We start from the raw sequence: 26,883 nt of genomic DNA on the forward strand, positions 1-26,883 counted from the left end.
CTGGAGTCCGAGTAGCCAGCAGGAACCAGGCAATGTATACCAGGCTTCTAAAAAGAGTTGCTAGGAAAACACTTACTTAGATACACTTCACCGCACTTGACGCTTTCAACACTGTCTGTTTTATGTCAGCGGGAGGGGGTTTGGGATACTAACTAGGAACACTTATACAAAGATTCTGTCAGATTATTAGACAGCCTGATAGGCTGTAACGGTGTGCTAGAGCGGCACCCTAACCCAGAGAATCGACTCTCAGTGGTAGCTCACTAATCGCGTCAACTATATAGGCGAACTTCAGTTATGCCAGTACTACTGTCATTCTTTCCAAATTCCACACAAATGCTCCAGCGAACGTTACTTGATAAGTACTCTTGGGTGAAACTACATCGGGAAAATAAGCTTACCCGTCAACTAGCAGCTGTTTAGAGTAGGAATCACTATCCAACACAGCCACGCGGAGTGGCCGCGCGGTTTGGGGCGCCATGTCATGGAATGCGCGGTCCCTCCCGCCGGAGGTTCGAGTCCACCCTCGGGCATAGGTGTGTGTGTTGTTCTTAGGATAAGTTAGTTTAAGTAGTGCGTAAGTCTAGAGACCGATGACCTCAGCAGTTTGGTCCCTTAGGATTTCACATACATTTGAAAATTTGAACTATCCAACACACTTCTTTACTGTATCAGGGAGTTTCAACTTGACATCAGAGTGCAAAATTCAATCAGGAGTTATTGTACTGACAGAAAAGAAAAGCAAAACAGATCATTCTTTTTAATGAAACACATGGGTTCTTGTGCGTTATCTGTGCCCCTAAGAATGCATTCATCTGAGTTTGAAACAGTTGGGTGTGTTGTAGTTTCAGCACGCTCAACTACGGGGTTTTAACACCCTTACTTCGAGCTCAATATTCAACAAATCTTGCACAGCCCGCAGGCCCAGGCAACACACACTCTGAAAATGTTTGGCAATATGAAAAACTTATGCGGCTCTGAAGAGTTCAGTTCATTGAAAACTCTGATGTTTTGTAAACTAAAAGCCTATTCTTGGCCACAGTTAATCTTGTGGCTTCTCTGTTCTAAAATTTGTTTGAATGAAAACGTTAACACTTATCAGTGAACCAATATGGCTGTGATTTTCTCTCTGAGTGAGGTGGCAAGGAGACTTCTTTCAATATGGCCGCGGTAAAATTAGTGCCTCATCTCGTCCTTCTGAGATAATACTCTCAGTCTAATATCCACGATATTTAAGATGAATTAAGACATACCATTCGTTTCTGATTTTCTCGTTTATATGAGGCACATGCACAGCATTTCCCCCGTTCCTATCTTAGACTAATAGAGTGTTGAAAAGGGCAACGAAGGTTTCGGGAGCGTAAAATTAATTTAACGCAGATCACATTTTATCAGAATTTTCTGTCGTCTCCGGTGTCCTTAGTTGCAGTCTCTACATGCAGCTTGCAATATTGGGTTAATAGTTGTATGGTTAGTGCTTTGAGAGCTTCTTAAAATAATTGAGGCTTTGTAAGAACAAGTAAGCTGTTCTCAAAAGAATATATTTCTGGCAGAGTGCGTTATATTCCACAATTTCCTTTTTGTGAAGTCATGCATATGCTTTTCGGCTGGTTCCATTAAGTTCCATTGCCAGTTTCTGCCGAAAGCTAATCTTTTACGATCTACATGTCTTCCACATCTATGTTCCATGAGATCCTATACTTGTTCTAATCTTCGTCTAGATTTAAATACTTCACCACTGCTGCCCCTTACACACTCAAAACAACTAGAATCTATGTATATTATTTACCTATACTCGAAGTGGCTCCTGTGTTATTTGAAAGTTATCTGTCTCTACTTAAATAACCTCCTTCTAGTCTATTGAGTACCGTTATGTCACTCAGATGTCAGCTTCGTCTGTATTCGCCTGCAGTATTCAAATGGACAAATACTTGATCTGTCACACAACTAAACGCTGGGTGTTGCTCTGGTTAGTATAGCTACACTACTACAACTGAAAATGAACAAATTTATCCGAAATTATTAGTGCTTATACAAGAAAAAAAACCGGTTTTGTTAGTATTTAAATGGTGTCTTAAGAACAGATCGTCATTTGTTCCAGCAAGTATGTAAAAATATTTTTAAATGCACTCACTGCCGCACCTATAATTACGACTAGAATTTTACAGTTTCCGATTCTCGCTCATTCCGCGAAAGACCTCTTCGTTTTGTACCGTTCACTCAAACATCTAACATCCCATGTTTCGATTAATGCAGGGCGTCCCAATAGGAACTGTCAATTTACAGGGGCTTGACTGGAACGATCATTCGAAGCAAAAAGTCTAGTAAATATGGGTTCTAAAATCCGTACCTTAGCAACTATGAGCACTTCTTCGTTTTCGGTACTGTGAAATAAATTTCTTCTACTGCAGGCTCTTCTGCTTTCCATACTTTGAGAGGTGGTGGCGTGGATCAAAACAAGAAAAAAGGCCAGTAAACGTGAGTTCTAACGTGCGTTTGTTCGTCTTTGCTATTGCGAAACACATCTCTTCTACTGAGCAAGCGTTCATGACTCTTAAGGTATGCAGTTTATAGCTCGTGTTTACTAGGGAATTTTTTCTCGTTTTAGTCCATACTGCTTCCTCTGAAAATATGGAAAGAAAAGAGTCTGCAGTAGAAGAGATTTTTTTCACAGTATCAGAGACGAAGAAGTGCTCAAGACTCTTATGGTATGCATTTTAGAGTTCATATTCGTTAGACTTTTTGCCTTCGAATGATCGTCCCTGTCATATCCCTGAATACTGACCATTCTTTCTGGGACACACTGTAGAACGTTAGTCCAATGAATTGTCTTCTTGAGTAAATGCATAAAATGTCGTGTGACTATGGCCTCCCGTCGGGTAGACCATTCGCCAGGTGCAAGTCTTTCGATCTGACACCACTTCGGCGACATGCGCGTTGATGGGGATGAAATGATGAGGATTAGGACAACAGAACACCCAGTCTCTGGGCGGAGAAAATCTCCGACCCAGCCGGGAATCGAACCGGGCCTGTAAGATTGACATTCTGTCGCGCTGACCACTCAGCTACCGGGGCGGACGTATTCCTGAGTGTTTCACCTTCAGATCGGTTCTCGCCTGGCGGCTGCAACCGGTGGCCGGTGAGCAGGGGGAGAGGGAAGAATGGGGATGGGGGACAGACTGTGAATCTTCATTCCATGTACCTTTGCAATAAATAAAATCATTATGAGATTATTTTGTAGGACTATATGTCTTGAGACAAGTAGGATACTTTTCTTTGTTCGGTATTCTAATGCCTATGATCATTGTCGATTCCTCTGTCTTTAGCAATAGTTTTCCACAGCATGGATGGGATTACCTCGATTCTTGACCTGCTCTTGGTCTTCGTTTGATAATGTTGTGGCACAACAACGGCAAATCCTGTTTGTGACCAGGTACATGTTATTTTCATCCGAAAACTTAGTAGTGTCCGGGATATAACGAGGGTCGTAATCAAAGATGCCCATCATCAGACTTTTTTGAAATTATCAGTCTGTTGATGAGCTGGAAGCAGTCGTGCCTATCTTGTGCTAATCTTCTTAGCTTTGCGTCCCCACTACGCCCAGAAGCCTTTATAATATGTCTACAATTTCTACTCTTTGTCCATATAATGTTCCCTTTGACTGTACCGTCCAAGACCAAGTTAATTATTTTTGGATTCTGTAACACATCTCCCACTGACCTGCTCCTTTTTGCTGGAAAGGGTTGTCCATCTTCTTTGATCTTAACTTAATTTTTCTAGTGCTTGTTCTTTCGTTCCTCATCGGTCGACCCAGTCTTTAGCGTTCCTCGATTGTATGACATTAGAAACACTTCTAGTTTCTTCTTCTTCGGACTTCCGATGGTCCACGTTTCACTTCTATACAACGTTGTATTTTGGTCACTTTTAGGAGCTTCTACCTCATTTCCATGTCAGTATTTGATAATCCAATGTTCTTTTGTTGAAGAAAGTCAGATGATATTTGCTCTCCATTCCAGTACTTAGCATAAAGACAGTTGTTTGCTATGTGTGAGTGATGTATGTACATTACAGTACTGCTCGTTGACAGCTACTGCGGACATTTATTTTGGAAACCTATGTGTTCATGCCGAGGGATGTAAATTAAACACACACACACACACACACACACACACACACACACACACAAACAAACAAACAAACACAAACACACACACGAAGACAGATTTCTAGGGCAATCAAAAGAAGAGAATGTTGCAAATTTCTTCTCTTTGTCGTATGTAGTCACATTATTATTGTTGATTATTGTCATTAGTATCAATATTTTATTACAGCATTGGACGTCTGTGACCAGGTCAAACTGCTTAACGTTGAGGGAGGATAAAGTACTCTCGGAAGACTTGGACTATGATTCTTTGACAACATGAGAGAGAAAGTGATTATCCTAAGTGTAAGGAACTGGAAAATTTAATGCCGTCACAGAACTGCCTGACAAAGTAGTGTGAAGTCAGCATCTAAGAGCTTTTATTGCTTGTTAACAGAGATATAGAGGGACATGAACTTAAACAGCTCCCCGTCATATCCTTCCACTTATGGGTGCTGGTCCCATGAAATTGTAGAGAGCACTTGTGAAAAATGTGGGTAGGTATTAAAATATACAGTGCTGACTTAAAGCTTCCAGTCACCAGAGAAGTGCGTTCAAATAGTGTAATAGGTAATGCACTGTTTGCGAAAGACAGAATTTGGGTTCGAGTCCCGATCTGGCACATAGTTTCAGTTTTCTACAAATACTCATCACAGCGTATATTCCGCTAAAGAGCAAAACGTGCCATGACCGTTTGACAATGACAGAAGATTATAATTAAAAGCACATTCTTGATCGCAAATCAAGACTGTGCTTTTAATTATAATATTACTAAAAGATCGCTGATAATGTTTTCAAAAATTTGATGACGGAAGAGTCCTATTTGTGCTACAGATGTGTAATATCTACAAATTATCATTTAAATCAAACATTTTAAACCTCTGACTAAATACCCCACCAAAAGGTGTCAGCTTGTCTTTTTCGCTAGCTTACTGCGCATTTGTCAAACTAAATTGTGGAATGTGACGCTCTGATACTCGGGGCACCTGTTTTATATGACGGTATGTTTTTGGTATTTGTTATTTATTAGCCTTTTTCCAACAGTTTCCCGTCATGTACGTGTATTAAAGGTATGTTGCACGCATCTCCTTCTCTCTCTCTGTCCATTTTGTCCTCCCTCCTCTCCGTCCATCTTCTCGCCAACTATCTGCCCAGCTCATACTCTGCCCTTTCTCCCCATCTCACCGAGCGATGTGGTGCAATGGTTCGAAAACTGGGCTTGCATTTTGGAGCACTACCGTTAAAATCCACCTCCTGAAGTCAAGATTTAGGTTTTGCATGATTTCCCGTAATCGCACCATGCAAATGCTGGGACGGTTCCTTGAAAGGGCATGGGCGATTTCCTTCCGCATCCTTGAAACATTTCAAGTCTGTGTTCCATCTCTAATGACCTTGATGTCGTGGGACGTTAAACCATAATTTTCCTTCTTTCCTACGCCCATCTCCTCTTCTCACCCTCTCTGCCCATTTTCTCCATGTTTTCTCTGGACTTCTCTCTCCCTACTCTTCTCCCACCTCCTCTTCCCTCCCATCTCTGTCTATCTCCTCCTCCCCCTATCCCTATGTCCATCTCCTCACCTCTCTCTCCCTGTCCCTCCCCTCCTTCCCATTCTCTGTGTCCCTCATGCCCTCTTCTCTGAGTCCATCCCCTCCTGCCCTTTCTCTGTCCATCCCTTTCTGCCTCCTTCTCTCCACATTTGTCTCCTCCTGCCTCACCGCCTCTTTGTCAATTTCTTCCTCTACTGATATCAGTCTGTCTCCAGGCATAGCCACTCACACACGTAGCTCCTGAAAAAGAAATAGATAACACAGGCTGACACAACTCCCACAATACACCTGTTGTGCAGGGCAGCCTACATACGAGTAATTATTTTGCTTCTGACGAGTAGGCTGTGCAGCAGATCAGGTCAATAGGGCAACTGATACTGCTTCAGCACTATAATGCTGTTGTACACAGCAGTCTATACAGAGGGGTTGAGAAACATGTTTTTGCTCATATCGCCACTTCTATTGGAACTGAGAGGTTATAAATCCCTCAGTGATGATGCTTGGCAAGTGTGCTGTTTGTTTGCCAAATTTAGTTGAAATCGATTCAGGGGTTTTGCGGGTAGATCCTGGACATACATACTTACATAAAAACTGCTTTACATGCGTTAGTCAGTGATCGAAGGAATGTCCCTGCATTATAAGTCGAAAAGTTAGGCACAGAAACATGCCTTGGACCACAGTGTAATGCCCACACAACAAAAATCACCAGGAATATAAATACTGGCCGGGCAAGTCTACACTGTGTTATTCTTTGGTTGCAACCATGCATGATATGTTCTCATTTAGCATCAGCAACTTACCCTGAGAACTGTTCTAGATGGGAGGACGATGTCCTTAGAGGCATCGACGTCGAGATGCTGTGGCGCCACCTTGCTGGTACCGCCAAAGAGCCGGAGGTTATCGATGCGCGAACTGCCGACTCCTCCGGGACGACCGCCACCACCACCACCGCCGCCGCCACCACCGCCGCCTTCCCCTCCTCCCGGATCGACGGTTCCTCCGCCCCCTCCGGCAGCTGCGCCTGCTGCTCCTGCAGCGCCGCCTCCGCCGCCTCCGCCTGGGCCAGTTGCAGTGCCAGCCTCCTTGGCGCCAGCCAGCTTGCCGATCCCTCGGCGCAGTAGTGGAGGAAGCTGCGACATGTGCCGGATGGGGGCGACCGGAGACACGTGATTGTGGTTGCTGGCGGCCGCCGACGGTGCTGGAGCCTGCAGCTGGTTGCGACTGGGCATCGCCGAGCTGTTCTGCTGGCCCTGCCAACACAGCACTTGCTTCTGCACAAAGTTCTCCTTTTGCTGATTCACATCACATGGTATTCAGTAGGGCACAACGTACATGAGGATGAGTCTGCAAGACAGCTGCTCATACTGGTGGTCAGAATGACCTGAAGAACCTGAAAGACTGGTGCTCTAGATTTCTTGACCTTAAGAGACTGTACTGTACGTCGCTGTCATCAATATGAGTTAATTGCCTATAAACATATCTGTATAGATGAACACTGTACCAGATTGGTGGAACTTACCAACATATAGAAAACATTTTCAATGTTACCATACGAGATCTTATGCTGTAGCCGATTTAGCGTCTGAAAGGAATTGAATCTAATCCCCCAATAAATGGCGTTATCATGGATAAAGTGACGGCTGGTTTGTTAAGTATGCATATAGCTTAGGGTCACAAAGCAAACTGAACTTTGCTGCAACCATGAATGGCACAATGTGCATCTAGTGGTCTAAGTTTGTGTGCTCATAGCAGTAATTAGGTTATTTCTCTTTAGAGAAACAAATTGAAGCTACTGGCGCTAGTGGATGTGGTTTCTAAACCTGGTATTAATGCTGCGGAGAGAGGTGTGCTCAAAATGTCCGTGAGCATTGAGGCAATCATCCCACCAACACACAGGTTAAAGATACCCGTTTGATAAAACACTGTGTCCTGCTGTGTGGCAAAATGTCCATAACTGCCAGGTACTCATTCTCGTCCGAAAGGAATTGTCAACCCTCCAAGGCCATTTCTAAGGAGCCGAATGCGTGATAATAGCGTGGGGAGAGATGAGGAGTAAATGGCGAATGCTCGAGTGTCTCCCACATCTCCGTAATGGATGAGGTTGGCCTCCCAGATCGACCGGCAACTTGCATCGAACCTCGACCAGCACGAAACTTGGCGCACCTGTCCACAACGATTGTTTTCGACAGACATGTTGTCCCTTAAACGTTCTTCGATCTCCAAAGGATGTCTGCCGGCGTTCGCCTTTTTGGAGCCAAGAAAAGAATAACAGCGCCTTGGTCCGGTATGGACACGTTTGGCTCGTCGGAAATACCTGAATACCACACTAATCTCTTGCCTAAATGTCGGTGCTTATATAGCCGCATCGGAGTCGCGCTACTTTGCATATACACTTTGCAGCTACACCCAGAGACGGGAACTTTTTGATCATCCCTTATAATCTAATTCTTCTTTTTCCTGGCCTTATTCCGTGTTTTCACGCGGTTGGCACGTTTATCTGGAATTGGCAATGTTAGTTGCAGAGGGTGGTGAGATGCCTTTGCTGTCCTACCTCCAAATTGAAAGTTTTTCAGGATACTTTCACTTTGGCGTTCTAGGTACTCATTTCGCAATACCACCGAAGTATAAGTTATTAGAACAGATACCTGGAAACATGATGAGCTCTAGTACATAAAATAGAAAGGAGTGGTAACTATCCTCTTCTTTCCCAATTAAAAAATAGCTATGTTTGCGCTGTGACATTTATGAGAAACAAGTGAAATGCTTTGAGTTTATCCTACCAAGCTGCAAGCCAATTGTATTCCATATGTCAATTGCAAACAGTTAAGATGTCTATGAAACACCAGCAGAACATGTACGATACTTCTTAACGAGATCTGTCTGCAGTAGCGAAGTTTCTACGACATTTCTGAATGAGAGCTGTCTGCACTAGCGATTCAGAATCTGCAGAGTGCTTACGGACAAAACTTCCGCCACAGCATACTCACTTGACCTTTGCAACAAACATCTAGTATCTGATAAAAAAAGTGAAGCTTCCAGAAAACAGGGTCAGGTGTCAATGTAACTTCGTATGCGTACTCACCATATGCAGGCATGTAAGTGATTAGAGTGGCAATTCTCTACGAACAACCTCTAGAGCCCATTAACACTGTTCATGTTTAGTGTTGTTACCACTCCTGGTAGGGTACTTAAGAGATTTGAACGGCTGCGATTTTGAGTGTTCGCTGTGGAGGACGAGGAAAAGTCACTTACTCGTATGAAACAACAGTATCAGTACCTGACGGGTTTTGAAAGGGTCCGTTTGGCTGGCTGGTCGAATTGTGCAATACCAGATTTGAGGGATATTCAGATGTAACAGTGGCCCGAAGTTGGATTGCACCGGAACATGAAGGAAAGCATACTCATGATGAAGGTTCCGATCGGCAAAGTCTGACCACCACAAGAGGGAACTGTCGTAGTTTGCACCAAGCATATCGTAACCACTTTACATCTGTGCTTGCCGCCCGAGAATCTGTAATAGATTTCCTGTAACATTCTGAGTCATCCCGCTCCACTGATCGTAGACCAGCAGTAGGCGGACTGGGGAATTATCGTCGCATGCATCGGCTGTTGTCAACAACACAAACAGCTGCTTTTGGTGTTGTGCCGCGACCTAGAAGCACGCACTACCTATGAATGACACCTTATTGGGATCCGAGACGTATCGCCGTTCTGTATGGTAGTACGTAGTATAACTGTCCTAGGCGAATATGGTGGCGACTTGGAAAGAGGTCCCACTCTTCCAGTGTTTTGTGGTGACACAGCGGTGTTACTCCTAGCGTCGTGGTGTGGGTATGACTGCAGGTCACGGCTGGTAGTGTCTGAAGGATCTCTGACAGCTCAACGATATGTCACAGATATTATGTGTCACATCTCATGTGACATTACTTGTGTTGCCATTTTCCAGTAGGACGATGATAGTCCAGAGAAGGCAACTATTTCTGTGAACTGTCCGCGTGATGTTGAGGTACTCCTGTGGCCATGTCAATCATGTCTGAGTGTCAGTGTCCTGGATATCAAGGAGCACATATAGCAGTCGTAGACTATCTTGCATCAGGACATGCTTCCCAATAGAGTCAGTGCGTGCAACCAGGTCAGAGGATGCAACGTAATACTGACAGGTGGGCTAATACGGCCAAGTTCTTCGTGAGTTTGTAAGGAGGTCAAGTCATTTTGGTTTATGTTATCGATGTGCACGTCAGAGAGAGAGAGCAAGTTACGTTATTGTTAAACAATCTTTGGTCTTGTCGTGGCACAGTCTTTGCCTCTGTGCAGACTCATACATTCTTAGTTGAAGTGCGGTAGGTGATGGACGTGTTCTGTAGTGCTGTGTTGACATGTGATTGTATATGTTAGATGAAGATTGATTGATTGTAAAGGACGGCAAGAATAAATAAGATATACACTGAAGAGCCAAAGAAACTGGTACAACTGCCTAATATCGTGTAGGGCCCCAGCGAGCACGAAGAAGTGCCGCAACACGGCGTGATATGGACTCGACTAATGTCTGAAGTAGTGCTGAAGGAAACTGACACCATCAGTCCTGCTGGGCTGTCCATAAATCAGTAAGAGTACGAGGGAGGATAGAGATCGCTTCTGAACATCTAGATGCAAGGCATTCCAAATATGCTCAATAATGTTCATGTCTGGGGAGTCTGTTGGCCAGCGGAAGTGTTTAAACTCAGAAGAGTATTCTTGGAGCTAATCTGTACCAATTGTGGACGTGTGGGGTGTCGCATTGTCCTGCTGGAATTGCCCAAGTCTGTCAGAATGCACAATGGACATGAATGGATGCAGGTGATCAGACAGGCTGCTTATGTACGTGTCACCTGTCAGAGTCGTATCTAGAGGTATCAGGGATCCCAAATCACTCCAACTGCACACGCCCCACACCATTACAGAGCCTCCACCAGTTTGATCAGTCCCGTACTGACATCCAGGGTCCATGGATTCATGAGTTTGTTTCCATACCCGTACACGTCCATCCACTCCATACAATTTGAAACGAGACGTGTCCGACCAGGTAACAAACATGTCTCCAGTCATCAACAGTCCAATGTCGGTGTTGATGAGCCCAGGCGATGCGTAAAGCTTTGTGTCGTGCAGTCATCAAGGGTGAGCCTTCGGCTCCAAAAGCCCATATCGAAGATGTTTCGTTGAATAGTTCTCACGCTGACACTTGTTGATGGTCCAGCATTGAAATCTGCAACAATCTGTGGAAGAGTTGCACTTCCGTCACGTTGAACGATTCTCTTTAGTTGTCGTTGGTCCTGTTCTTGCAGGGTCTTTTTTCGGTCGCAGCGATGTCGGAGATTTAGTGTTTTACCGGATTCCTGAAATTCACGGTACACTCGTGAAATGGTCGTACGGGAAAATCCCCACTTCATCGCTACCTCGGAGATGCTGGGTTCCATCGCCCGTGCGCCGACGATAACACCACGTTCAAACTCACTTAAATCTTGATAACCTACTACTGTAGTAGCAGCAACCGATACAACAACTGCGCCAGACTCTTGTTGTCTTGTATAGGCGTTGCCTACTGCAGCGTCGTATTATGCCTGTTTTCTTACCTCTGTATTTGAATATGCATGCCTATACCAGTTTCTTTGGTGCTTCACTGTGTTTGTATATATATATTAGAAAGCGAAGATAATATATATTTTGAATACTATTATTATTTTTGAAGCGAAGACGTTTGAGGTAAGACTGCAGCACTGAGCATCTAGTTTGTAAAATTGATTATTGGGAGGTAGTTAACTTTGTTCAGTTGTTCAGAGCTGAGAGAAATACCACCTCACATCCGTGAGTCATGCAGTAACATATTAATTGATTGAGCTGTTTGATTTTTATGGGAATTCTCTGTTAACATTGTGTCCATTTTAAACCATTGTTCATTGGTTAAACATAGTATTGCTTAGACCATTGTTATGCCTGAAGTTCACGCGAAGTTTTACTTTGTATTTTTGAATACATCATTTATTCTAAAATCGTTGTCTTCGAACATTATTTTATAGGAATAATTACTGTCCCCAGCCCACCGTTTGTCATTACGCATTACCACAAGTAGAATGCAACATCTGGAAATTTTATTTAGAAATAGAAATCTAGCTTAGCCCCTGTCTGCTTCCTGTTTTACTGTTGTGCTTTCGAGAAATTCTCAACAATGTTGTCAAGACGCGATGTAAGTGAAAATATTGATTAGGGCCAGATAATTGTTTTACACTACTGGCCATTAAAATTGCTACACCACGAAGATGACGTGCTACAAACGTGAAATTTAACCGACAGGAAGAAGATGCTGTGATATGCAAATAATTAGCTTTTCGGAGCATTCACACAAGGTTAGCGCCGGTGGCGACACCTAAAACGTGCTGACATGAGGAAAGTTTCCAACCGATTTCTCATACACAAACAGCAGTTGACCAGCGTTGCCTGGTGAAACTTTGTTGTGAAGCCTCGTGTAAGGAGGAGAAATGTGTACCATCACGTTTCCGACTTTGATAAAGGTCGGATTGTAGCCTGTAACGGACCGTGCAGCCACGTCTCGATCCCTGAGTCAACATACGGGGACGTTTGCAAGACAACAACCATCTGCACGAACAGTTCGACAATGTTTGCAGCAGCATGGACTATCAGCTCGGAGACCATGTCTGCGGTTACCCTTGACGCTGCATCACAGACAGGAGCGCCTGCGATGGTGTACTCAACGACGAACCTGGGTGCACGAATGGTAAAACGTCATTTTTTCGGATGAATCAAGGTTGTGTTTACAGCATCATGATGGTCGCATCCGCGTTTGGCGACGTCGCGGTGAACGCACTTTGGAAGCATGTATTCGTCATCGCCATACTGGCGTATCACCCGGCGTGATGGTATGGGGTGCCATTGGTTACACGTCTCGGTCACCTCTTGCTCGCATCGACGGCACTTCGAACAGTGAACGTTACATTTCAGCTGTGTTACGACCCGTGGCTCTACCCTTCATTCGATCCCTGCGAAACCCTATATTTCAGCAAGATAATGCACGGCCACATGTTGCAGGTCCTGTACGGGCCTTTCTGGATACAGAAAATGTTCGACTGCTGCCCTGGCCAGCACATTCTCCAGATCTCTCACCAATTGAAAACGTCTGGTCAATGCCTGCCGAGCCACTGGCTAGTCACAATACACCAGTCACTACTCTTGATGAACTATGGTATCGTGTTGAAGCTGCATGGGGAGCTGTACCTGTACACGCCATCCAAGCTCTGTTTGACTCAGTGCCCAGGCGTATCAAGGGGTACTGTTTTCTCAGGATCTATGCACCCAAATTGCCTGAAAATGTAATCACTTGTCAGTTCTAGTATAATATATTTGTCCAATGAATACCCGTTTATCATCTGTATTTCTTCTTGGTGTAGCAATTTTAATGGCCAGTAGTGTACTTCAGTTACGCATTTAATATAAAGACAAAGTGGCATCAGATCAGTTACAGTTCAGTTCGTTGAAATTAGATGCTGTTTAGTCAAAAGTTAGCGTATGAGTTTAAGTTGGATAACAGTTTTTGGAACATAGTTTTGATAATATTTTGACTTTTATAGAGTGTGTGGTGAAGTTCGTCTAAATTCCGTACGGAAACAAAATATAGTGGGAGGTTACAAGTTTGACTCGTTTCTGTACTTACTACAATAACACCATTCATTCTCTCAACCCGTGAAGTTTGGTTTCGCTTCCTCTTGCCCTTCTCGGTGCTTCAATTTCTTTGTCAGGCAGTGCATGTTGGCGAAAAATATTCTATTATGAGGACCTGAGTGGTCACTCAACGCGTATTCCTACTGTATGTCCGAAACGCACGCGCCTTCAAATCGTAAAAGTTACATTGTCATCACGAAAATTCCCAAAGGATGCCCGCCTCTCAAAGAACTTGCCATCCGGCAGATACAGTACGCTTGAGCCGTAGTAAAATTTGCTGTTTTGGAGAGCGCGCCGCAGCGCGCAGTGTAAAGCAATCGCCTTCCATTTCTGGCGGTGGTGCCGCTGTGGCAATCGCAGCTTTCGTGTCTCCCTGTGGTGTGCAAGGGGAAAGGTTGCTTGTTTACGTATATTTAAGGGGCGCTATGAGCTCACCAAAGAGTCAGTCAGTCAGTCGGCAGTCGGGGTCAGTCTGAGATGGGGTGAGTCTGTCAGCCTGAGTCTAGTCAGTTGGTCAGCCGGCTCTGTGTCGGGCAGTCAGTGTCTGTCTGTTCGTCGGTCTGCCGTACGTTAAGTTGGTCAGTCGGAGTGAGGCTAGGTCAATCTCGCGTCGCCAGTTGCTGGTCTGTCTCTCGTTCGCATTTGTGCGGCAGTCAGTGTCTGTCTGTCGTCCGGAGTGCTAGTATGTGTTAGGCCGCCAGTCTACTGGAGTTTGTTCTGGCAATGGCACTGGCGGTTGGATCGATCGATTGGTCGGTCGCGCACTGGGACACAAGATGACTTGTCCTCCTTGAGCGTCGGCGCATGTGAGGTCGCCACGTCAGTCCAGTGGCCCGCGCTGTATAGCGAGGGGTAGGGGCTTCGCGGCCGACACGAGAGCAGCAGGAGTCAACCTACCACATCGGTCTGACCGGTGCGAGCTGCGAAGCCGTGAGATGGGAGATCGCCGCGCCTTCCAGCGTCCGTTGAAGCGGCTGGCAGCGGACGCTTCGGGAGAGCGTTTTGGGGGTCCTGCGCCAGGTCATCGCCAGGCATCGCAGTTTTTAGAAGTTAAGTGATTTGTGATATGTTGTTTCATTTTCTTGTTAAATTCTACTTGTTTTCTTGGTCAGTCTCACGTCCCCAGCTTGCTCGTCTGTCCCCCGTCCGCATTTGTTAGGCACTTAGTGTCTGTCTGTCGGTCTGCTATACGTTAAGAGCTGCCTCTGTCATGTGTGTCGGATTCGGTGTTAACGAATTTATAGAATTAAGGTAAAGGCCGAATTCCTGAAATATGTTTTTATCTTGCCTATCATCTTGCGAGGCGATATATATGTAACGTAGAGCATGTTGTACACTTTATGTAAGTCTGAATTTCATGGGTTTTATTTAAATAGTCATTTTATAAAGTTGCCACCCTTCCACCGTAAGAGCCCTTTTAAAAACAAATTGCACTTTTGCTGGCAAATAATTTCTTAGTGTGAGTGTTTGTGCCATTTCTATCCCTCTTACGGGCTGCATAGTTAATGTGTTTGTGTGAGTTGTTAAAATTTTTAGTTTAAAGTAATCTGGTGTGTTGCAGATTTGCACCAGTGTAGTTTTTCAGAGGTCGTTGTGGGCGGTCGTGACTACGGCCGTGTTGAAAGGAGGCGGAAGCTTCTCAGTCCGAAGGATCCTAATGAAAAAAAAATGTTATTCTGCCTCTGAATAATTTTAACTTGATATTTGGAGGGTGCTTTCTGATTGTAATTTTAAATCGGTTTTTGAAAAGGCTTTTAGCAATAAAATTCACATTTGTTAAAGGTAATTTTATTTTCCATCAGTTACTTCCTGGCAACTACCTCCACGCTCACCTACATATACATCTACATCTACATCTACATCTACATCTACATCCATACCCCGCAAGCCACCTGACGGTGTGTGGCGGAGGGTATCTTAAGTACCTCTATCGGTTCTCCCTTCTATTCCAGTCTCGTATTGTTCGTGGAAAGAAGGATTGCCGGTATGCCTCTGTGTGGGCTCTAATCTCTCTGATTTTATCCTCATGGTCTCTTCGCGAGATATACGTAGGAGGGAGCAATATTCTGCTTGACTCTTCGGTGAAGGTATGTTCTCGAAACTTTAACAAAAGCCTGTACCGAGCTACTGAGCGTCTCTCCTGCAGAGTCCTCCACTGGAGTTTATCTATCATCTCCGTAACGCTCTCGCGATTACTAAATGATCCTGTAACGAAGCACGCTGCTCTCCGTTGGATCTTCTCTATCTCTTCTATCAACCCTATCTGGTACGGATACCACACTGCTGAGCAGTATTCAAGCAGTGGGCGAACAAGCGTACTGTAACCTACTTCCTTTGTTTTCGGATTGCATTTCCTTAGGATTCTTCCAATGAATCTCAGTCTGGCATCTGCTTTACTGACGATCAACTTTATATGATCATTCCATTTTAAATCACTCCTAATGCGTACTCCCAAATAATTTATGGAATTTACTGCTTCCAGTTGTTGACCGGCTATTTTGTAGCTAAATGATAAGGGATCTATCTTTCTATGTATTCGCAGCACATTACACTTGTCTACATTGAGATTCAATTGACATTCCCTGCACCATGCGTCAATTCGCTGCATATCCTCCTGCATTTCAGTACCTAGTGTGATTAAAATTGTTAATGTTCTTGGTGAATTGCTAGTAAATAAAGTAAAATCTTTAAGAGAACAGATTTTGTAAGTTCAATTCACGGTTCAACGCTCACATTGATAAACAAGCAGAAGCAGAACCCGAAGACAAGTAATGGACACTACACAAAAGGCAGCGTTCCCCTGCTGCTCCGCGGCAGTGTGCGCTCGCCTACCTGCGTGCCGAGGGGCGGCGGCGCTGCTCGCTCGGTGTCGCGCTTCTTGTGGCGCCAGTGCTTGTCGTAGCGGATGCCGAACAGCACCACGAAGTACTCGATGAGGGCGAAGAAGACGAACAGCGTGCACGATATCAGCCACACCTCGATACACTTCAGCTCCAGCGCCGGCGGCGAGTTGTTCCTGTCGCACAGCACAACACACCACACCAGCTGCACGTGCCCTCTTGCTAGGAGGTTCGCGCTTGCGTCCGGCACGACCGAGTCGCAACATGTTATTGGCTTATCGCTAACGGAAGGCATTTTATACAAACATTCAAAACATGCACACTGGATTATTGTTTACTAATTGATAGCAACTGCGATTAATATCACCGAAGTGGTCATTCACAGGAAGACCTCGATAATGTGAGGGCACCTAATGAATAAATATATGAAGTTGGCACCTGTTCTTTCGGACATGTCTGAAAGAACAGATGCCATCTTCGTATCGTTAAGGCTAACCGGCTAATGACCTTCTTCAGTGTGGATGCACACGATTTGCCTGGACTCTTACGGGAGTCGCTGGATTGTCTACCGTGAGTAATGGGTGTAATGGCAGGGACACTACGAATGCAGAGTGTGGACTATAAGTTGAGAATGTGGGTATCACGGGGAGTGTGCCGGCGATAAATCCCTGCAGTCGCGCTATCCTCTGTGCCCTCGGTGGCTCAGCTGGATCTGTCAACTCGAAGACACCGACGAGCACCGTCTTACGTGCCCCCTGAAACGAAACGTATGGCTCCTCATCCAACGAATCGTGGACTTTTACCTCCGTGCCCCGCCAACGATGGTGACCCCGGATTTCTTGTTGTTGCCCCAGACATTTCACTACCCTCTTGCTAAGCACCATACCCTAATCTGGTTTCGAGGACAGGCTTTAGAATACCTCTTTCAGAGTGGTCCACATACAGTCCTCGACTTCTGGTACAAAGTTGTGACCGCGCATAGCACCCTCACCCGGAAACCATCTTATCGACAAACTTTTGCCGGTTATCTCCCCTCTCAAAGTTGGGGTGTGCCATGCCTACCTGTCACATGATGCAACACCGTTATCCACGTTCTCATGCATCGACGAGAATATGATATATTTTCTTCTATTTAATGTTTTTCTAATATTTTTTTGTTTAACTAACAGTCATTTGTATATGTTTAAATGGTACCTTGATGAACTCTTGCATAGTCTATATATATGTACTGTTAGTTTGTTCAATAAAGATTATTGAAAGAATAGGAAGAAGACAGAATATGTTATATTTTGTTGTATTTAACGTTATTCTAATATTTTGTTTAACTAACACTCATTTTTATATGTTTAAATGGTACCGTGAAGAACTGTTGCTTTGTATATATATATACATATATATATATATATATATATATATATATATATATATATATATATATATATATATATATATATATATACACTCCTGGAAATTGAAATAAGAACACCGTGAATTCATTGTCCCAGGAAGGGGAAACTTTATTGACACATTCCTGGGGTCAGATACATCACATGATCACACTGACAGAACCACAGGCACATAGACACAGGCAACAGAGCATGCACAATGTCGGCACTAGTACAGTGTATATCCACCTTTCGCAGCAATGCAGGCTGCTATTCTCCCATGGAGACGATCGTAGAGATGCTGGATGTAGTCCTGTGGAACGGCTTGCCATGCCATTTCCACCTGGCGCCTCAGTTGGACCAGCGTTCGTGCTGGACGTGCAGACCGCGTGAGACGACGCTTCATCCAGTCCCAAATATGCTCAATGGGGGACAGATCTGGAGATCTTGCTGGCCAGGGTAGTTGACTTACACCTTCTAGAGCACGTTGGGTGGCAAGGGATACGTGCGGACGTGCATTGTCCTGTTGGAACAGCAAGTTCCCTTGCCGGTCTAGGAATGGTAGAACGATGGGTTCGATGACGGTTTGGATGTACCGTGCACTATTCAGTGTCCCCTCGACGATCACCAGTGGTGTACGGCCAGTGTAGGAGATCGCTCCCCACACCATGATGCCGGGTGTTGGCCCTGTGTGCCTCGGTCGTATGCAGTCCTGATTGTGGCGCTCACCTGCACGGCGCCAAACACGCATACGACCATCATTGGCACCAAGGCAGAAGCGACTCTCATCGCTGAAGACGACACGTCTCCATTCGTTCCTCCATTCACACCTGTCGCGACACCACTGGAGGCGGGCTGCACGATGTTGGGGCGTGAGCGGAAGACGGCCTAACGGTGTGCGGGACCATAGCCCAGCTTCATGGAGACAGTTGCGAATGGTCCTCGCCGATACCCCAGGAGCAACAGTGTCCCTAATTTGCTGGGAAGTGGCGGTGCGGTCCCCTACGGCACTGCGTAGGATCCTACGGTCTTGGCGTGCATCCGTGCGTCGCTGCGGTCCGGTCCCAGGTCGACGGGCACGTGCACCTTCCGCCGACCACTGGCGACAACATCGATGTACTGTGGAGACCTCACGCCCCACGTGCTGAGCAATTCGGCGGTACGTCCACCGGGCCTCTCGCATGCCCACTATACGCCCTCGCTCAAAGTCCGTCAACTGCACATACGGTTCACGTCCACGCTGTCGCGGCATGCTACCAGTGTTAAAGACTGCGATGGAGCTCCGTATGCCACGGCAAACTGGCTGACACTGACGGCGGCGGTGCACAAATGCTGCGCAGCTAGCGCCATTCGACGGCCAACACCGCGGTTCCTGGTGTGTCCGCTGTGCCGTGCGTGTGATCATTGCTTGTACAGCCCTCTCGCAGTGTCCGGAGCAAGTATGGTGGGTCTGACACACCGGTGTCAATGTGTTCTTTTTTCCATTTCCAGGAGTGTATATACTCTCAGTTTGTTCAGTAAAGATTAAAAAAAAAGATAGTGCGTCTGCCGTGTAAGCAGGAGATCCCGGGTTCGAGTCCCGGTCGGGGCACACATTTTTAACTGGCCCCGTTGATATACATCAATGTCCGTCAGCAGCTAATGGTATTAATTTAATTGTAATTTCATAATGAATAAATGCAGGGTACCTAAAAAAAGACTCATTTCATTTTTTGAACAATTCATATTTATCAGTGGACACATGACACGAAACAGAAACAAACCGAAAAATGATCACAACACCTTTTTTTTTTTTTTTTTTCAAGACAGTTTTGTTACGTGTTGTTGAGCTATTACAATTGCTTTATGACTTCATTATAAAACGTTTCCCATTAAGGCAAAATCGGAATTTCGGAAATAAATGTGTGTCTATACAATGGACGTGGCCTAGGTGCTGGATGCTAGTAAACGCATTGACACTGGTGGCAATGTGAACACCTTGACCGAACGCTGCCATACTGATACTACAGTATTTCCATCCCTGAGCGAAATGTTGATTAACATTTGTTGTGTATTGGGGGCGTCCACTTTGATGAAAATCTCGCTGCCGCTGAAAAAGACTAGTACATGTGCCTGTTAGGACGGACGCGTAGTTCTAGGGCAGCGTACACAATGAACGTAACACAAAATAGTGAAATACAGGTATGTTACGCAACTTTGGTAACGCTATTGACAGCAGTTTTAGAATGCAGGTTTAGCCTATCTGTCCTGCGTTGACTACAGTTCCATGATCATTAATTAAATAATGTTCTCTGAACTTAAGTCGGAATAGCCGCGTGGGATTAGCCGAGCGGTCTTAGGCGCTGCAGTCATGGACTGCGCGGCTGGTCCCGGCGGAGGTTCGAGTCCTCCCTCGGGCATGGGTGTGTGTGTTTGTCCTTAGGACACTTTAGGTTAAGTAGTGTGTAAGCTTAGGGACTGATGACCTTAGCAGTTAACTCCCATAAGATTTCACACACACAAAGTCGGAAGAAAGCTTATCTTCTGTCGTAATGTACAACTCGAAGAACAGTTGCAAACTAACAGTACTCAGTTAAATCTATAGGCAGGCGGTCTCTCTCCGCACACGATAATTCTATTCACAGTTTAGTTTCAACTGGAGACTAACTTCTGTTTATCTATTGGCCACTGTTTGTATCTCGCTCGACGTCCTGAAGACTTAAATGCAAGACGAACGTTCTGCAGTAACTCCCTAGTAGGACTCGAAGTGTTTACAACTTGTAACTAACAACTTCTGCTCGTGCATGGTTACTTAAGCGCGCGTCTCTCTTCCTGATGGCGGTGTTGCTCCAGGGGGCGATTTACTCGCAGGCAGCGTGATTAGTTTGCGCGCAGCGATGTTCCTGCTGCGGATAGATGTCCACTGTACTTCTGATACCAACTGTCGCAACCTCTTTTTGCGTGGTATCTCAGTACACCACAAAATTTCATCCTTATATGAGCTTACTTCCAACATTTTCAGTTCAGAAAAAAAGACAGTTGTATCAAAAGAAAAACGGTGTGAGTACATAATAGCTGCTGGATGCGACTAATGTTACCGGATCTTTGTAGCTGTAGTTCGCAACACAGAACCACCAAACGAAGTGTATCCACCGCTTATCGCCATCTTTCGTACTTGAGAAATGTCGAATCATTGCGTGGAGAGTCGCGTTAGCATCACACCAACAGATCGCACATATAGGTAGCTGTAGTGCACTGTCTGTAAAACGAGTGGTGACGAGGTGGGCTCTGGATAACAGTTTGGGAAGATAAAAAGACACGAATATTTCTGGAAGAACTACCTTGCCAGAAGATCGTAGGATTGTTCGATTGGGTCTGCAGAGTAGAAACATGACAACAGTTAAAATCCGAAAACAGTCTACAGCGTGTTAGCACGAACTGTCTTGAACAGATTTCTAGAAACTGAGTTGAGATTTCGAGTTTCACTCGTTGTTTAACTGTAACATCATACCACACGCAACAGAGACTTACACAGTGTACAGCCAGAATCTTTTGGGACATTGAATGGAAATCTATAATGTTTAGTGATGTCTCGCTTCTATTTGTGACAGTCAGATCGCCGCTAACGTATCCGTAGACGACCGAAAGATGACAGTAAGTCCCCTTTTGTCATGACCTTCATGACAAGTGTACCAAATGACATATTTCAACAGAATAACGCCAGACTATACGTTACAGTCCACACTAAAAACGCCTTGAGCATTGTTTGTATTCTTGATTATCCTGCCCAGACTCATGACTTGTTACTTATAGAGTATATATGGAATGCGGCCACCCAGCAATCTTCATAATCACGGTGGCCCTGTGATTCAGGCATGGTAAGAAATTTCTCAAAATGACATTCGTGGACTTTTCTCTCTCATGCCACAACGAACAGAAGATTGTATTCTTGCCTTTGGGGGTCACATCTCATACAAATGTTAATGAACGACATCGTTCCCGAATGGAATGGAATTTAATCATGTCATACCCATTACGTGATCAACATCTCCGTGAAGTAGGATAAATGTCGGACTGGTACTTAATGGTGTAACACTTTACATTTTCATCGATGAGTTGGTAATCTCAGTCTGAAGGATGATGGCAACGTGCAACGTGCTTCAGTTAAACAAATGTGGGACAGTGATTGCGGTCAGCTTGCTTTTCGTCAGCGTTTTGGGATTCTTTCGCCTGTGGAGAAAAGCACTCTTCGTTAGTATCGCTGGTTTGAAGTGAAGGGATGTGTATGCAAAGACAAAATACCTGGTGGACCTCCAAATTCTGCTGAAAGCATTGAGAGGTTTGGGAAGCTATCTAGTTGAACCTACGAAAGCCTTCTCGGCATGCAAGCAGAGAACTTAGTTCCTCAAGCGACTGTCTGGCGAGTGTTATGGCGATGTTTGATCTACAAACCATTCCGACCACAATTAGTGTAAGCTCTTCTTGTTGGTGATAAAAGAAAAATCTTGACATCAGCAATGCTCTGTTTCAGGACTGGAAGACGACACATTTGTATGGCAGCTAACTGTCATGATGAAAATAATATTCATCTTAAGATTATACTTAACCTTCATAGCATGCACAGATGGGGACTCGAGAACTTTCAATAAATCGATGAGTGTGAAAGTGACTTGCCTAAAGTGAATTCGTTTTTTCCATGTCTTATGAAAAGGAATGTGGCTCAGTTCTTTTGAGGATAACACAGTGACTAGAATTATCCGTCTTGAAATGCTGTAAACGTAGATTTTCCCACATCATCAGAGTAAATAACGATACCATATTCCATGAGAACGGATCTCCAGCATACGGCATAACAGCGTACAATAGTTTCTCAGTGGCATTGTACCTCAACGCTGGATGCACTTATCTACGTTTCTGGTATTCAGGATCTCCAGCCACGACCTCTTACAACTTTTTACTGTGGGGATATGGAAAAAAATTGTCTTCTCTCCCCTTTCACTCGTGGCGTAAATGAACTCAAAGACCGGATAACAAGAGGAATGAAATTTTTATCAATTTAAAAAATCTTACTGTAAGCACAAGAATAATTCAGCCCATGCGACATTTACAAAACCATAGAAGAAACCACAGTCCTGTGCTAGGGATCGCACGGAAATGTGGATTCATAACATTTTCTGACACCACCATTGACCAAGACGTATTTATGGGCTACTGATAATGGCTAGGTAAAAAAAAATTACGTTATCACTTGACTGAAATAGATCTTCCTGTTCAAAATAATGTACTCACATATGCATTCTGCCAATACCAAAGAAAATAAAAGATATTTAGGGTGTTGTGGCATTTTTCAACATGTCACTATAATAAAGTAAGTGTCCATCAAAAAATATAAATTTTAAAAATAAGATAATTATTTTTGAAAAGTCCTATACTTTTCAAAAATTTCAAGGTACAGAAAGAAGATTTAAGACGAGTTAGTAATGGTGGCTACGAATCAACATGTAACACTGTATCCCAATAGCACTGGGATGGCAAGAGGCACCGTTGGACAGTGATGGGCGAACAGTGGCATGTGTTAGAATTCAGTAAAGGATGATCCGTCGTGGTGACATATCTGCTAGTTATGTCTGGGAAGACGTCTGCTAGTGGAAAGAATGAGGGTTGCTATATCAACATTCAGATTATCGTCAAGGTGGGGAAACGACAAAACCTTGGTGCTATTCTGTGGGACTGCAGAGGTACGACAGTCGAGGCAAGCAAGGAATGATACGCAGATAGAGCCACAGGAAACAAATAATGAAATTCACTCTATGAGTATAGAAACGACAGAAGAATATAATATTTTGTACAAGTAGTATGATCAAGCATAGGTGTGTAGCATGACTGGTTGGTAGCAGGTCTGATTAGTAGCATTACAGTATGACGTACACCAATATTCGGTAATGTGATCACTGATAATACACTGCCTGACAATAAAAAGCCGAGCACACAGAAGGGGAAGAGGAAGTGAAATGAAACTTCACGGCTTGAGAGAGTATGTGATATTCTTAATGGACTAAGGAATCGATAACTTCACAGTATGAGCCCGCTGATCATCAAAACCTGGATTCAATCAGTGATTCTTCTGGGAAGGGCGTCACTGAGCTGTTGTCTCTTCTCCTGAGGCAGGCTGGCTCACAAATGTCGTAGCTGGCCCCTGACATCTTGGACAGTGGCACTGAAACAGAGTTGAATCCAGATTTGGTCCCGAGCCTGTTCTATAAGTGGCAAATCGGAGGTTATTACTGGCAATGGGAGTACGTTGACATATCACTGGCAGCTCATAGAATCAAGTGCAAATTGCGGACGAGCGTTTTTTTGTTTAAAAATGGCGCCGAAATATGTTACAGGAGATATAACACATGGGGATACAGGATGCCATAGACGTGCACTTGTGCCATGACAGTTCCCGCAGTCACTACCAGCAGTAGCCTGATGTCATACACGATGGCTCCTCGCACTACAGCACCAGGAATAACAACGCTGTGCCTCTCCAGTCATCGGAAGAATGTGACCTCTTCCAAGGTGGCCGCCGCCACATTTGCCTTATTCGGGGCCTACTGTAACTGTAACCATGGCCGATATGTTAGTTTCACCAGTAATAGTATTTTACGATATGTTACGGGTACCATAGCCAGAAAACTTCCACAGTAACTGACTCTGGCCACAGAAACCTACACAGCTGTATTTGTAAAGAGTTCAAGGTACATATTTTTTATTCTTAGTGCCACAGCCACACATTTATTGAAAAACAATTGCATTTTCCACCCTAGCTGTTATACAATCACTCTCATTTATACCATGATCAGCTGATTTCGACTGATGATAATTTTCAAGTCTGTAGTCCTATACTCGAAAATTACACCAGCGTCCTCGGTGCATTTATATAAGTGTACATCTGTCATTTTAATATGTAACTGCTGTTGTAGTAAACCCGAGAAATAACGATGTTCCATATTCGTCTAAGCTTTGCTGCTGCAGTGGTTCACATATGTAAACTCAAAACTGATAATATATTACACAGAGCATTGTTCTACATGGGTGATCCGACACTGTCTTGTTTACAATAAACAGCTGTTCAGAGACACTGACAAACTGTCACCATTGCCAACTGTCTCCACTGCTCGGCTGATTACACCTACTGGTAAGTGCCAGCAACATGGTGTCTCTCTGGTCTCGTATCTTTCATTGTTATGTATTCCATGTTGCATGCGCGAATATGTTCATGCCCATGTCACGTCATACGGAAAAAATAAAACATTCTACAAAGTGACGTCGAAACTTCAAATTAAAGTATTCTCAAGCATGAAATTTAAAATTTTCGCGAGCTTGACGAGTTTGTAATTGCAGACCGTCTGGGCACATATTTTCAACAACTGTAGTCCCTCTATCATAGATTACTTACTTTTTGTGAATAGTTTAGCTTACACTCGTTTTCTGAACATGTGTGCGTATGTGTTATGGGCACGGAGATGTTTGAATACATTTAGGAATGCAGAGATTCAAATCGCTGAAAATTGTTGCATTCATGGGAGTAGTAAGGAGACATTTTGCTGGTAGTTATAGTAAGTGATTATGCTATAGGTCAAACGCATTTCTATATGAGATACCTAATTACGGGCAATGTATGGTGTTGAGATGTGTGTAGCGGAATCTTAGCGTACTTAATTTAGTCTGCTAGGTAAGCGTTGAAGTTATGCATTGCAACATGTTTGATCATATTTTTAAGAGTGGTTACTAGACCAGGATAATTGATATGTTTTTAAAGTGAAGCAGGACAACAGGTGAGAAAGAGTGGGTACATACTTTTGTAATGTTGTAGGATGCGATCTAGATCCCACACTCTTATCCTTAGGAGATGGTTCACCATTGTTCCTGTATGGACAAGTGAATGTCGTGAACTCTGAAGTGTTATATGGACTAGCTCTACAGAGGGGCTCAGTGGGAGAGCATAGAAAAATTTGGAGGAAGCAGTGAGTGAATTCAGAAAAGTGGACCGAAGAGTGAATGCTGTGTGACAGCGAGGTCGCTAACATTCTTCCTGCTGCATACCATTCCCGTGGGGGCAAGGGTCGAACCGTTGCCCTCCTAGTCACCGGGACACGTGACGAAGGCCAGCGCGCAACATGCGTCTCAGATGGGCGGGACGCAACTGACCCACCAGCAATGTAATGACAACATACGTCCTGTACATCTGACCAGCTATTGTCATGCTCATGACGTCACTTCTCGCCACCGTGGGGCGCGAGATCCACGCCTGACCACCCCCGTGGAAAAAGGGACGGGGTGGGTTGACACCGGGGAGCGCCACTGGACGACAGTGAGCACCTTAACTGGTGTGGCTTGTAGTAGAAGTAATAATAATAATAATAATAATGAGTTTACATGAACGCTGTCACTCTTGCTGCAGCCACCTTCTCCTCATGCTGGCCTCCTGTACCCCACGCCAATCCATCGAACCTACAAAGCCCAGGGTGTGAGAGCCCCGCCATCCTAACCACTAATGAACGACTATTCTTCTACCTCTCTGTAGCAGTCATTGCAGTCCCCGACCCACTAGAGTAACTTACACATGTTGCCCCAAGCTAAGACCGTTATGCAACAAGGATGGCTCGTTGTCGGAAGGGAGTACACATTCCAGATTCCCTGCAGACATAGTTTTTATACAGAATGGATAACGGGTGGATCAGAGGGTGCTACTGAAACGGCGCTACGCCTGGAGACGTACTCCAAAGTTGAAATACGTGGGACAGTAGGATTCGTGGACAAAAAAATCTAAATTGCACACAGACCGTGAAGTTCTCGTGGTGTATGGACCATATGCAATGGCACGTCCAGCCGTAGTGAATTAGTGCCAACAACTTGACCGAGATCGCACAGACCTGGGTGATGCTGATGGGGAAGTCTACAATAGATCTTGCAACATACGATTTTTCAGTAAGCTAAAGAATATCTAGTGTCAAAGGCGATTTTCCAACCATGAGGACATTCACACAGTGGTTTCCGAATGACTCCGGAATCAAGGAGCATGCTTCTATCGTAGAGGATTTAAAAGATAGGAAGAACAAATGATTCAAATGGCTCTGAGCACTATGGGACTTAACATCTGAGGTTATCAGTCCGCTAGACTTAGAACTACTTAAACGTAACTGACCTAAGGACACCACACTCATCCATGAAAGAGGCTGGATTCGAACCTGCGACCGTAGCAGCAGCGCAGTTCCGGACTGAAGTGCCTAGA

At 44.6% G+C, this 26,883-nt stretch overlaps 1 protein-coding gene across 1 annotated transcript in view; it reads right to left on the reverse strand.

Moving 5' to 3' along the window:
- LOC124756001 (glycine receptor subunit alpha-1-like) overlaps positions 1-26,883 on the reverse strand; it is a 188,146-nt gene that overhangs the window by 11,899 nt on the left and 149,364 nt on the right. The window contains exons 9-11 of the mRNA XM_047249048.1: positions 16,232-16,415; positions 6,732-6,981; positions 6,490-6,611 (exon numbers count right to left, since the gene is read on the reverse strand). Coding sequence (XP_047105004.1) covers positions 6,490-6,611; positions 6,732-6,981; positions 16,232-16,415 — 556 coding nt within the window. The remainder of the gene's footprint in view (positions 1-6,489; positions 6,612-6,731; positions 6,982-16,231; positions 16,416-26,883) is intronic.

This window comes from Schistocerca piceifrons, chromosome 1, assembly GCF_021461385.2.
Source record: "Schistocerca piceifrons isolate TAMUIC-IGC-003096 chromosome 1, iqSchPice1.1, whole genome shotgun sequence".
Taxonomy (NCBI): domain Eukaryota; kingdom Metazoa; phylum Arthropoda; class Insecta; order Orthoptera; family Acrididae; genus Schistocerca; species Schistocerca piceifrons.